The sequence below is a fragment of the Amblyomma maculatum genome, chromosome 9 (assembly GCF_055883805.1).
Source record: "Amblyomma maculatum isolate TAMU_Amacu chromosome 9, ASM5588380v1, whole genome shotgun sequence".
Taxonomy (NCBI): Eukaryota; Metazoa; Arthropoda; class Arachnida; order Ixodida; family Ixodidae; genus Amblyomma; species Amblyomma maculatum.
This window is the reverse complement of record NC_139352.1, coordinates 7,655,227-7,669,261: the sequence shown is the minus strand read 5'-3', so window position 1 is coordinate 7,669,261 and position 14,035 is coordinate 7,655,227. Positions and strand designations below refer to the sequence as shown.

At 44.5% G+C, this 14,035-nt stretch overlaps 1 protein-coding gene across 5 annotated transcripts in view; it reads left to right on the top strand.

The window, feature by feature from the left end:
• Nucleotides 1-9,800, top strand: part of LOC146178194 (uncharacterized) — a 61,470-nt gene extending 51,670 nt beyond the window's left edge. For 2 of the 5 annotated variants that reach the window (XM_084578010.1, XM_084578009.1), the window contains exons 23-27: nucleotides 498-633; nucleotides 2,443-2,487; nucleotides 2,784-2,829; nucleotides 4,896-5,017; nucleotides 7,154-9,800. In XM_084578010.1, the coding sequence (XP_084434136.1) occupies nucleotides 498-633; nucleotides 2,443-2,487; nucleotides 2,784-2,829; nucleotides 4,896-5,017; nucleotides 7,154-7,231 (427 nt within the window). In that variant the 3' untranslated portion in view covers nucleotides 7,232-9,800. The remainder of the gene's footprint in view (nucleotides 1-497; nucleotides 634-2,442; nucleotides 2,488-2,783; nucleotides 2,830-4,895; nucleotides 5,018-7,153) is intronic. The other 3 variants (XM_084578013.1, XM_084578012.1, XM_084578011.1) reach the window with 3 other exon arrangements.
• The last annotated feature ends 4,235 nt before the right edge of the window (nucleotides 9,801-14,035 follow it).

The window sequence follows — 14,035 nt, the reverse complement described above, 5'->3', positions numbered from 1 at the left end:
AAATAAAAAAAAACAAGTTGGGACTGCACCATGCTCGTGAATATATGTGATGCATCAACCACTTGTTTGTTTGCTTCTGGCATATCTTCCCATCGATGTAATCCCTTGCGAGCCTTTCACTGCTCTTATTGCAAGCTCACCACAGCCCCGATCACAGGGCGTGACTTCTGAAGGTGACTATTGCAGCTTCAACCAGCCAAAAGTGTGCCCTGTGTAGAAACTGAATGCTAGCAGTGGCAGCAATGACTCATTAACAGATTCACAGGGTCCATCCAATGGCAGTGCACGCCTGTCGTTCCTCCTCTTCCTTAGTTTAGCCGCAGAGACGACTGCAGAGCAGATGACTGATATCCCTCTGCCAGAAATGCAGCCGTGATGTCATGCTTGCAGCTAATCTTGTCACTTGGGATGACATCACTGGACTTGTAACACAAGTTTTTGAAGAATGTTTCAAAAACGGCGCCCCTGACCACGACTATCCCTTGTGCTGAATGCAGGTCAACCCTCCTGGTGGGCTCCATGCTTGTGCTGGTAGGGCTGCTGGCAGTGTCACTGACGAGCATTCTCTACGTCAACATGGGGGCCGGCTCTCGCCTTCGCTCCTACCTGCTGGCCGCTAGTCTGGGCCTCCTGGTTAGTACTTGCCTACTTGGCACAAGTTTTTATCTTTGTCCATTAAGGTAGTAACCATGCGTCCGCACCCACCTGAGCACAGCTAGTACACGGTCGCAGAGGAGAGCTGGTCAGCTCCTATATATCGCCAGAGCTTTATGACTTTCTCTTGCAGTTATGCTGCTATGCTTAGATGGATGGTAACGAGCCAGTACTCCTTAAAAACTACCCCTGTTGGACTACTATATGGTTACCTCTGTTACAGGCTCCCTTTTGGAGGGTGATATCAAGGCTCTTGAGTATTCTCTTCTGCTGTAACTTGTGCCGTCTGAATGGATGTTTAATTTATTCCTTATACGAGATGCTTATGTGAGACCCAAATGCCACAGTATGAAACCTTCGCTTCATATGATTGAGGCAAGGCTAATCAATATTTTTTGGTGCATGCAAAGCATGCCATATGCCGGTGATATGCAGTATGTGAAAGCTGATCATAGGTACTGACCGAATTCTGTATTTATGTGTCCATATATGGTAGGTCAGGTTTGGGCAGTATTTTGTAGCTGGTAGATACTACCCGTAGCTGAGAAATATTCCCACGCAGTCTAGAATTATTGCCAGAGCAGTATGACGCAAGTTTCCCATTGTTGCTTCAAAAACGCGACCTCTTCCTGATGACCATTATTTGACTTCCGTCAAAAACAACAGTCCAGTGACATATATGTGCATTTCATCAACACCACTTTGGCATTAATCTAGTTACATGAAATTAACCAATAAAATGTTTATTTACAACAGCAGATTCTATCTGAATTGGAGTGGCCCCAGTGCTTTTGACCATGCCATTAGGTGTCCTCTGTACTTGGCAACAGCCTTTCCTGACAATGAAGGGGGGACGTCATGGGTGGAGTGACCACAGCCATTTCATTCGGTCAATGAAAATTTTTCTGAGATCACTGCAGAATCTGCACTGGAGAAATGCGTAAGCCTGAGCATTGTTGTGTTGTCCATGCGATGTGTCAGCGGGATTCCGTGAGTGACAGATACTGCCCCTTTCCTTTCCTGTAAACCAATTATAGAATGCTGGTGAATTTTAATGCGTTCAACGTAACGCTGGTTGTGTTAAACAAGGATCGTGCAATGTACCGTGTGCAGCAGCAACGCTCAGGCTTTCGCATTTCTGCACTATAGATTCTGCAGTGCTCTCAGAATTCTTCAGACTGCAGTTGGTTGACTACCTGTGTTTATACACTTTCTAATCATTCCCAGCCATTTGTGTACACAAATGGCGGCCTTTCCCGCTCGTTCACATTCAAATATTTCAAATTTCCCGTCATAAGAGATTAGGCCTACGTCACCGGAAGTCGAGCACCACGTGACCTCCTTTAGACATTGACATTACTGCTCCCGGTTATGTCAACATCTGATTAACTTAATTATCTCTAATAATTAAACTAATTAACCCGCATCAGCCATTTTGTCATCTGCACACATTTCCTTGACGCTCTGTCCGATGATACCATTCTTTTTCCGATATACCAACTAGCTTCTCTTTTATAGCACTGACAAGATCATGCCCATGCGAAACTCGCCTACATAGCCATGCAATTCTTGCACATTAATAATTTGGCCGCATGACAGTGGGCCTGGCTGCCTGGCACATTGCTGTCCCTGCATTAACTACATTCTGTTGAAGTTTCTTGTGACAAGACATGCCTCCACACAAGCTCTACAGCTTGTGCTCCATTACGAGAAAAAGTTTTCATAAATTATAGGTACCTCTAGCTTCCACTTAACTCTGGTGCGATTGGTGTTGTTTCATCTTTGCAGGGTCTCCTGGTGTTCTTCCTCTATGTGGTGGCCGCCAGAGAGAAGGTATGTGAACCTTTGTACTATGAACCAAACAGTGTCGTCTTAGAGCTTTGTTCTCTTGTGCTTTAGTCTGTTTCTGTAATTAAGAGAAAATTTGGCATCAACATGATTTTTATAACATACCTAAGTTTGATGTGTATGCTTTTTTCAAACTATCTTGTAAAAAAAAAGGAGTTAACTAGTGTTTGTTGTGCATAGCATGCAGATGGGATAAGTTATGGTGCAGAAGATGACAATGTGACAATGGTTGCTTCATCCCCCCCCCCCCCCCCCCCTTTTTTTTTTCTGTGCTTCGTCAGCAGGCACCCTCGCCAACTCTTCAGGCCAGGACCATTGCAGGAAAACGTATGCTCTCTCTCTCTCCATCCTTGCTCACCTTGTAGAGACAGTATGAGAACAACAACTCTGTTTAATTTTCGTCCTAATTGAAAATGTGGATTGTACTGTGCCATGTGACTGTTTTGTCATTTGTTCAGCAGGAAATGACATATTGAAAGCTGAGAAAATTTGAGTTCAAAATTTGAGTTTCTTTTTCTTTTTTTCTCCATCTTTTGAGTCAAATTTGGGACATTGATGACTGTGTTCCAGAACTGGCTAGTGGCACAATCAATCCTTACAGCTATGCACAAAAAAACAGTGCACACCTCAACATCGCCACATTTAGTTTGTGAAAACAGCATGTCGTAGTGATACCCATCCTTTATTTCTTAGTTTATTTTCTAGCTTAGCCAAAGCTGCATTGCCAGCAAAAGTGACTTCCTTATCGTGAGAACATAGTAGTCATTTGATATAGGCCTACTGCGATTTGTCCTCGATGTCAGCATAATATTCTGTTCTTATAGCTTGCATATGCAGTGTTTCTGGGTAAAGTTATGTCGGATGTGACCCCTAGTCTGTTGATGCTTACGTGCATTTATCACAGAGGGGGCTTGATGCGCTAGCACTATGGTGTGATGGGATTTGCTCTATGGTGACCATGAATATCGAGTGGCTGTACATTTTACCACTGATCATGAGCCTCGGCATTTGATTCCCTCCTCTGGTGGCTGCGTTTGAATGAAAGTATAAAGAACACTTAGAAGCTTATGCACTGAGAATTTTGTGTGCGACAAGAACACAGTGCCTTCTCCATAGTATGTCATTATTTTCTCTTAGTGTTGGATGTTCAAATAATGCCTCTCATGTCAGCTGGAAATCAGAAAAGTTCAGAAAGCACTGCAGAATCCTCACAGGAAAAATGTGAAAGAGTGGGCGTTGCTGCTTGCGGTATATTGCGCGTCCATTGTAGAGCTTTTGCTGGCAAGGCCGGGGCTCGTGCCGCACAGTGGAAATTTCCTTTTTTTGGTGTGCGTTCGTTGCAGTGCTATATATACTGGTTTATAGGAAAGGAAAGGCGCAGTATCTGTCACACTTTCTCCGGCAGGTGTGATTTTGATTGGCACACGGTCGCTTCTGTCACGTGACGTTCCTTGGCACTCGGTCAAGTGCGAGATTGCAGATGGCAGGAACACTAGACAAGAACATGTCTCGCGGAATCTCGCTAACAGTTGTCGTGCACATATCTCGCGCACAGACCTTACACAGGCAAGATTTTGACCATAAGCCAAAGAAGGCTTTCGCCTTAATAATAAATTGGTTGCCATTACAGTTTTAGTTCTTGTTTCGGTTCATTTGTTGAGTTAATTTTCATTGCTCTGTACCATTTGCATGTGGCAAGGATACCTGCTGTGATGTTTGTGCCATCGTAGCAATAGTAGATGTTGAGAGCTCAACAAGTTTGTTTAAGAATACATGCAAGGTAAGGACGGTCAGATATTCTTCAAAATTTTGGGCACTGAAATTTTGAAGATTTCAACACAAAAATTAGTTTTGGTTTAGCTCTGGTTAACCCTAGTTGAATTGTGAAAACAACGGCGGAAGCTTCTTTTGCCTGCTACATTATTCCCCTATCACGCTCGATCAGTGTAAGGTGCTAAATTATTGGGGACACTAGCTCATCCTTTAAGGATATGACTCGAGAGCGTAATATACCAGCCCACATAATAAAGTCACACTGCAACCAAGCCATATGGACGTGCCTGTGTGTCATAGGCACTTTCCCTGAGCGGCAGCAGCGCGTCACCGACTAGGGCGCCATTTGGCGGAACTTTGGCTAAGCGGTTGCTAGGCGCGGTTGCCACGGCATACGCGATGAGCTGAAACCTGGCATAATGTTGCTTTCGCAACAAAAGCAAACAGGACCACTCTTGCATGCTTTAGCATAATGATTGCTTGTATGCCACCTTTGATGTTGTAAAAACTGCATTTGTGGATTACTCTCAACCTGGGGGTGGTGTTGCCTTCCTTTGTAGCTGTGGGGGCTGGTTTAGGGAAGGTTAAGCATCTAAACAGTGATCGGCCTCTCTCTGCAGCAGGCCCGACGGTCCTGGCCACTGTGATGGGGCGCGATGAGTCCGAGGGGCTACTAGCTCAGGGAAACGCTGGATTGGATCTGCCCAGGTTGGAAGAAAGTCCGCACGGCTCCCGATCGCAGGTGAGAACTGGCTGGTCCTCTGCTGTGGCCCATGTTTTAGCTATCGAGTATGATGGAGTGGGAAGTGACAATGGTGACCATGAGAGACAAGAAAAGACCAGCGTTAGTTAGATAACAAACTAGATGTGCAAACAGACATACACATGAGGGGAGGTAAATATATCTGGGGACGATAGAGTTAGGTGGAGAGTACTGCGAACGGCATTACTGAAAGTATGGCGGACATCACGTGGTTTTGAGCACTGAATCATGGGATTTGTCGGCACAAAAAAGCTTCTTGCAGTCAAGTCAAAGTTCAGCTTTTTTGTGTAGCCATTGTGATAGAAGGGGGGGGGGGGAGGCCTCAAAGTACTGGAGGAGGCCTTTCGTCACGGTTAGTCTTGAATGTACCGCATTTAGGTCACGTTTAGCATGTTTGCTTTATGCTGGAAGCCTGTAACTGCTCTTGCTTGTCAAAATAGGTTAGCGTGACATGTCTCAGGGATTGTGCAGCCATTCTCATCAGCGATTGTAGCCTGTTAAAAAATAACATGTAGGTGAGAATATGTTTACATGCCCAGGTGGCAGAGGTTAGGAAGTTTGCTGCTGTAGAGCGGTTGTGGTTAGTGTAAGGCAGGAATAATGCAAGAGCGTTGGGAGAGCGACTGCTTTGTAGTGCACATGCACTGCAATGTTAAATGCTGCTAAATAGTATTACAGTTAAATATAATCAAGGAATAGAGCTGCCATCACATCTTTAAACGAATTTGTGTAACGTGCTTGCACAACCTCCGAGCACATTTCAAATGGCCACAATTTGTACCGGTGCACAATCCTGTGCATTACAAAACGTGCTCTAAAAAAAATGCAAACCCAACCAGAGACTGCAAGCTGTAGATGCTAGCTGCAGTGAACAACTGCAGTGAACAACTAACCTGTTTAACCTGGCCTCCACTGGGAGGCTGGAATGAAACTACGAACACACATATGCTGCACTTTTGTACTTTGCATTTTATGAATGCTGTATGAGCGCCTACTTCAGTATATCCTTTACCAGGAAACATGAAACAGGTTAGTTGTTTACTGCAGCTGAAAGTACAGAGGTAAATTATTTTGTTCACAAGCACTGTTCACATTTCATTCCAGTTTGGCTATATGTGATCTGGCTGGTGGTGACGATTATGGGGAGGGTGATAACGGAAGTTAGTCTACCACTGATACCATGCAGGCCTTCTCCTTATGTCTAGCATCTACAGCTTGCAGTCTCTGGTTAGGTTTGCATTTTTTTTAGAGCACTTTTGGTAATGCATAGGATTGTGCACCGGTACAAATTGTGGCCATTTAAAATGTGCTCGGAGGTAGTGCAAGCACGTTACACAAATTCGTTTAAAGATGTGATGGCAGCTCTATTCCTTGATTATATTTAACTGTAATACTATTCAGCAGTGTTTAACATTGAAGGGCTTAAAAGGAATTGTTCCTTTGATTTGAACAAGTTCTTTGTCATATCTGGTTTCCATAGATGCTGCTGCAGTGACCAGAACAAAAAGCTGTGCAGTGATAGTCTTGTGAAGCTAGGACTGTGTGGTTGAACAGTTGGTGTAATTACACAGTTGCAGGTGTTCAGCACCTGTACTTTTATTTTATTTTTTTCATTGCCAAAAAAAGCTATCACCAAATGCGCAATGGTCTTGGTTAGGTTAGCTTTAGCTCTGGAGAAATAAAAGGAATACTAATGCTGTTTCACTCTTGGTGTACCATTACTGAGCCATGCCACAAGAACATGAAAGAAGAAGGAGAGGGTCAAAGTTCTGTTATCCTTCCTGCAGCCTAAATGTTCCTTTAAATACCCATCCATTAGCTTTTGGGTAAAGTAGGAAGTTTTTAGGTAAATAAGTACACGGGACAAAGCTGTCACGTGCACTTCTTTTTCTTATGCTCCTGTGTGTTTCAGTGGTCCAATATGTTAGACTTGTCTACATTTCTGCTAAGCATGTCTACTGCTTTGGGACGACCATACTGGTCGATACTTCATTGATAGAGGGTGCAGAACAATGTCCACTCAGAACACTGTCCACATCTAATAATGTTGTGCATATGTGCTTCTTGTTCGTGAAAGTCGTTTACTGTTCTCGTCTTGGTTCCCCATTCTTCAAGATCTTTGAGGCCAAAAACGAGGACGACGAGTCGTCTCAGCAGCAAGCAGATCCTTCCTTCACAGTGACTGCTGTCTGATGCGCCGTCCCTCTTCGTGAATGTGTATGTATGTGTTGGCTGCCGCTGGGAATCGAACAAAGCAGAAGAAGGAAACGAGTTCAACGCGCACAACGGCCCTGGATACTACTTGCCGCATCCTCTCCCATCGTCATCAAAAGCATTGCATAGAGAGAGACATTTGCTCATGCCATTCAGGACAGTGCAGACTCTTTTGGCTGCAGCAGTATGCATTTGCAATTTTCTGCTCCGTGCACAGAAAGGACTTTCCTTTTTCTGTCAAACGGAGCACTGACACAGTCGCACAGTGAAGCCGATGCCCTCAGAGGGTTATGTGTGTGAGGCACGGCTTAACTGCGCTCTGCTTGCAGGACCATGGTTTTCATTTAGTCCAACTGACAATTGTTGTAGCTAATTTTAACTCCTCAGTTGGTCCTGTGTCCAGATTCTTTTTCCACCACACAAAGTAGGATTCATGAAGTGTTTGAGTGAAAAGTAATTTCAATATTACACTTACGGAGTTTCAAATTGAGCTTTTAACGATTTATTCAATAATCCTGAAAGCTTCATTTCTTTCATATAAAGTAGCCTTGTAAATATCATATCTACCATTATGAATGCCAGCAGTGCTGGCACCTTGTGGCCAAACTCTAGTCTCTGTGTTTTAATAGCCAGCACTTGCTGTTGCGAGAGTGGTTTGTTGACCGACCGTCTCAGTGCTCCGCATGGCACAGATGGAGTCCAGGCTTGAATTAATTTCCTGCGCAGCTACACACGTTGCTGCCCATCCACGCTAAATAACTTGCCACTCTGGGGCCACTAATATTTGCGCTCAATTTTGTGCACAGCTGAGTAGCGTTGTTTTACTGCATCACAGGCAGCAGTGTACACCACCAATAACATCTGTTCAGCAATCGTTGTTGAAAGAGGGTCATGGGCGCAAGACAGCTTTGCAAGTTCTTCCATGTTGTATAAAGTTTTCCTGTGAAGGAGCTGGGCGAAGTACCTTTAGGTGTACAGGTATGCCAGCCTTTGTCGAGCCTCGGCTAGCCGAAGAGCAGTCCTAACTTACCTGCTACATCGAGATCAGAACCGGATTTTGTTCCTCATTTTACCGCTTGATTTTACCTTTTAGTGGCTTAACTGTTCTTACACCAGCCTTTCGGTAGCATTGCGATGACAGGTTTAGTAACGATTGAGAAAGCAGACAAGCTATTTGTCGCACTGTTTGCTCCCTCACAGTGTTTCGCGTTGTTGCAAGGTTATGGCAGAAGTGATGTTTTTTGGATGACTTAGCATAACTTGGGCAAGAACAGTCCAAGGTTTTACCCCTTCCTGATGGCAATTTCTGAAAGCTGTTCCAAACATGAAAAGTATCTTTTAACTCTTTCATAAAGACCTGGTTTTGTTACAGCGTCATGTAGCCTTGTTCTTCCTGGCAAACTATTAATTTCTATAAGCATCCACAAAATGTGGTATGCGACAGTGATGTTGTTTTCCGAGCTACTTGTTACAGAACAGCACATAATATATATTTTTTCTTTACCGGCAGCATTTAAACTGTTGATGCTGGAATAGGCTCTTTGTTGCTATGCTTTTGTAATGCTCAGTGTTCTGCTACAAACAACAAAAAAAATTTCTTGGAATTGTAAGCTAAAGGAAACTTTTTGCATTGGCTATGCAGGTACAGGAATGGAAAATATGTTGTTTCCGTGTGGAACATCCTCAGTGCTCAGGAAACAGTGTTGATAGTATGGGCTGCTGCTGTGTACTCGTGGGTGATTTGAATAATCTGTTCCTTACCTCCTCCACAGCATAGGAGCATGTACTACCATGTTATGCAACTGTTTTTAAAGGTGTCCATTTTAGTGTCTGTTTAGTACACGAAGCTTGGGTAAGAAAGAAAGGTGTTCAGCTTACACGTGTAAAACTGTTTTTAGGTGGAGCATCTTCTTCACACTGTTTTTAGTTATCATCTCAGCCTGTTTTAGACTGTATTTATGTGTAGAGCACGTTCAAACAAGTTTCAGAGTGTGGACAACCATAATGTGTATTTCATCACCTGCGCATTGCTGGCTGACAGCCCCATCTTGAATGTGAACAATCCTTTTATGACTGCTGTGGTTCAGCAGGAAGTGTCTAGTCAAGTTGCAGATGCAACTGTGTTTTTAAACTTTTTTTACACCCACCAATAAACATTTGTTCTCTATGAAGCAGCGTTGCAGTCTACTGTTTATGGAGTTTAGGTGGAAAAAGTCATGCAACAGGAGTGATGGTGCAATATCCTTGGTGACGTCAGCCGGAGTGCTCGGTAGGGGTACAGGATGTCTGTTGTATTTATGCCACAGCATTGGTGCCAGCGATATGATGAAAGACACGTGAATTGCTTGCAAAATGCATGCATTATGTAGAGCAACTTTTAGGCTATGTATTGAACATTCATGCCGCACTGAAATTGTCAAAAGTGGGCCAGTAATTTATAGATTTCTGAGTACTTTCATTCCTGTGCCTCTCTGTGCTCTCTGTTGCCGGTTTCTCACTCGAATGCTGACTTGCAATGACATAAAAGTTGCGTGGTGTCTATTATGAAGGGCTGTCACTGACTCTGCTTGAGATATCCACTGTCTGATTGTAAGAGAAACGGCTTCGATGTTAGTAGGCAAAACACGAGAAGATCCCAAGGCAAATTGGTCAATGGCCAATAATTGGCAAGTTGACAGTCCTGAGTTGGTGGTAGCCAAATCATTCGGCCATCTAAATTTGGGTCTGTGTCTGAACACGGCTGGCCAACTCCCACGTCTGCCAGTCGTGGGTAAAAGGCTGACAAGTGACAACTGGCCAGCACCTGGCCATAGTAGTATAATTGGCCACCGACGCGCAGGTAAGCAGAGAACACAGTGGCCACCAGCCACATACACTAACTTTTTGAGATAAGTGTGCAGAAAAGTATGACACAGCCACTGGTATAAATCCTATGAGTAGTTTTGATCGTGTAGCAGTTAGCCAAACTTCTTTAAATGTATTGTCACGCTGACCACAGAGACCTCCTGGCAGGTTCACATGCACAGTACTGGTGCACACAGGCAGCGGACAGCAACGCAGGAGCCACTAGACCAGATCCAACGGAACGTGCGCGCTTCGATCTTCCTTTTCCACACTCTCCTTGACGCTTCTTCACCTACGTAACACTTCCCCCGTCGCAGACGAAGCCCCTAGGCGAGTCAGTCATCAGGACGATGATGGCAAGGTTTCAGTCTCGCGACATGGGTAACCTCAGTATGTGCCGAACGTTGGCTACTTTTGATGAGGCGTGCAATCAACGTAGCGATGATGGTCGTCGTAGCAAGATTTCGAATGCTGTTGTGAGGCGAGAGTTCTCAGGCGGGCTATGCGGCGCGCTTCTTCAGCCCGGCAGAGGAGCTCGGCGACTCCAAGATCGGCGTCTGTGAAGAATGGGAAGAAATATTGAGGGTGTGTCAAGGATAGCATGCACAAAGCAGAAAAAACTGACTGAAACGTGTTGTTTTCTTTTGAGCTGTATTGTATGTGTATGTTATAAATGGTAGCACAGAGTCCCAATTCTCACGATCAGCGGCGATGTACATCGAAAGCATGTTGGTGAGGGTCCGGTTGATTCGCTTTGTCAGTTCATTTGTTTGAGGATGCTAAAGAGTAAGTGTCGGAAATGCGTCGTGTAAAAGGGAAGGAGTTCTCCCACAACATCCGCGGTGACCTGGGGACCTCGATAGGTCACTGATGAGCACTCGTGGGGTCCCATGGCGAAGTATAAAAGTGTAACAGGAAGAGGGAGACCTGCTGTGATGTAGCCGACGGGAGAGCTGCCGTTTCCCAATACTGCGTGTAATAATCAGTGCAGACAACGATCCAGCAGTTGCACTCATGAGATTTGGGAAAGGGTCCCATAGATCTACCCCGACCTGCTCAAATGGAGATCACGGCGGCTTCACAAGATGCAGGGGACCAGGAAGAGCATTAGTGGGACATATGACTCGCACACTGGGCACCACATACTTCTCGGTAGTTTCCCGCATCCGTGGCCAATAGAAACGCTCTTGGAAGCGGAGTGTACCCGCAGGATGGTGGGATCGTCATGCATGATCCAATTTACTATTTTATTTGTCCTCTGAAACAAAGAAAGGAGAGGGAATCCGGACCAGCAAAAGCTTTGCCAGCCTTAAAGCCAATTAAAAATAAATAAAAGACAGCAAAAACTCAATTAAACATATTAACAGTAAATAAAGAGAAAATAAACGAGGTCAGAGTTGTAAAGTGGTCCATGCTGGCCTAAAGAAGGAGAAGAAAAAGAAGCAAAAAAAAACCTCCAGAAGGTAGCCTACTTGCTTGGACCACGAGTGGCAGCCATCTTTCTCGCTCCTCGGCCTGCTCACACGCCGATCGGCTAAGTATTGGGTTGCTGGTCCTGGTTTTGTTTTTCCCCATTGTGCCTTTGCGTCTTCTGTTTTCTGTTGGCTAACGCATGCGGTGACATTGGTAACTTGAGGTAATGTCGACGTAGTCCCCCGCCAAGTGCGCTCCCCTTGGTCGACTTCCCTTCTGCCTAATGATCTGCCCTTGCAAGCTTTTCAGAGCTCTGGTGTCCGCAGCATCCCTGTGGCGCTCGTTCCTAACTATGGTGGCACCATTAAAATGAACAACCCAGGAGCTGTTTGAGCTGCCCTTCAGGAAGCCACTATTTTTTTATGAAGAAATAGCTGAGATACGCTAATTTGGTCACGGCGAGATTCTGTACCGTTCACCAGACCTGGCATGTGCAAAGGATCTTCTAAACTGCTCTACGTTTGCATCTTATCTGGTAAGCAGTTTCATTCCTTCGCACCTGGCCTGCATAAAAGCTTTAGTCCGAGGTGTTGATTCCTTCTTAAATCCAGAAGAAATCCCTGACCTATCCGCGGCAGGTGTTGTTGCTGTCTATCGCTGTAGCCGGAAGGTAAATGATGTTCGTGTGCCGACAGTATCAATAACTGCTACTTTTGCAGGTACAGTCTGTCCATCAGAGATTAAAGCATGGCCTTTGATATTTCGTGTAGATCCCCTTCCATCAAAGCCTCTGCAGTGCAACAATTGCTGGCATTATGGCCATACTACTGGCGGTTGCAAGCCCTCTTTGCGATGTTGCAAATGTGGCGCTGCTCATAAATCAAATTTATGCCCCATTCTGTCTGGAGCCGCATTAGATTTCTTGCTGTCTAAAGCCATAGTAATTGCTGTGGAAGCGACCATGGCCAAAATGGTTGTTAGGATTGTGACCACTGTCACAGAGTGCATATCTAACGTTCTGACAGCTCAGATTACTCAGGCTATGCAAACTGCTACGGTCTCTCCCTAGACAGCTGTGCCTTCATTAACAGCGCTGCACTCCTTATAGCTACAATGTCTCGCTCACAAAATGAATCTCTTTCCGCATCTCCTATGCGAAACTCTGACAACTTAGACTAGGCTCATAATGCAGAGATGATGGAGACAAATACGCGAATCATAAAACACAGTAGATCCTCGATCACCTCATCACCTCGTCCCGTCATCACCTCGTCCTCAGGCAAAATAAAAAAAGGTTGGTTGGTTGGTTTGTGGGGTTTAACGTCCCAAAGCGACTTAGGCTATGAGAGACGCTGTAGTGGAGGACTCCGGAAATTTCAACCACCTGGGGTTCTTTAACGTGCACTGACATAGTACAGCACATGGACGCCTTGCTTTAAGCTGCCGCCGAGGCCGGGATTCGATCCCGCGTCCTTGGGAACAGTAGTCGAGCGCCGTAACCACTGCGCCACCCCGGCGGGGTAAAATAATAAAAAAAAGCAACAGCTCGGCTCTAAACCAAAAAATACCATTTTGCGGCAGGTTGTTGCTGCTGCCCGGATTACACAACCATAGGAGCGAGTTCTGTGGAACTGTAGATCTCTTCTTTCAGCTACTACAGATTTAGTTTATCTTTCTTTAAAACAGAATCCAGTCATAATTGTTTTGCAAGAAACTTGACTTACATCTGCAAAACATTTTCATTTGCAAAATTATCGATCATTCCGACAAGATCGACAGTCAAGAGGTGGTGGGTTATTAATTCCAGTTCCTTAAAAATTTTGTTATAGGGCTAAGATTTCTTTCCAATATTCTCTTTTAGATTCTGAATTATTGGCTTTTGATTTTGAAATTCCAGGGTTCAGTCCGTTTACATTAGCGAATGTTTATTTCCCTCATGATGTTCAGGACATTAGATCGCTAGACCACTTACTAGTTAATTTTCAAAATTTGGCTATTTTGGCTGGAGAATTTAATTCGCACCATGTTTTGTGGGGTTACAAGACAGAACTCTGTGGCAAGCGCCTGTGAGATTGGATTTCAAATAATAACCTTTATTGCATGAATTCTGGTTTGCCTACTTTCGTACATGTCCACAGTATATCTGTGATAGATTTAACTTTCTCCAGTCCTAATGTTTCTATACTCAATTGGTCGACAGTTGATGGTGGCACCTCTAGTGACCATATGCCTATTGTTTTTTATGTTAACTGCCGCTTAACTCCGTTGACCTCTCAGTTGAGGTCATATGTAAATTATAACCAATTTCAGTTATCTTTGAGTTCTCTTGAGTCAGTGGTTAATGCTACGGAAAAGCTAAAATCACAACGATTATGCGAGGCTATTGCGTCCTGTCATAAGAAGTGTGAATTCTTGGTGCGTGCATCAAAAGGCAATACATCTACAAGATGTTGGAATGCAGATTGTTTGCGTGATTATAGAAGAAGGAAGGCTGCATGGAAGAGGCTCCTTCACAACCAGTGCCCC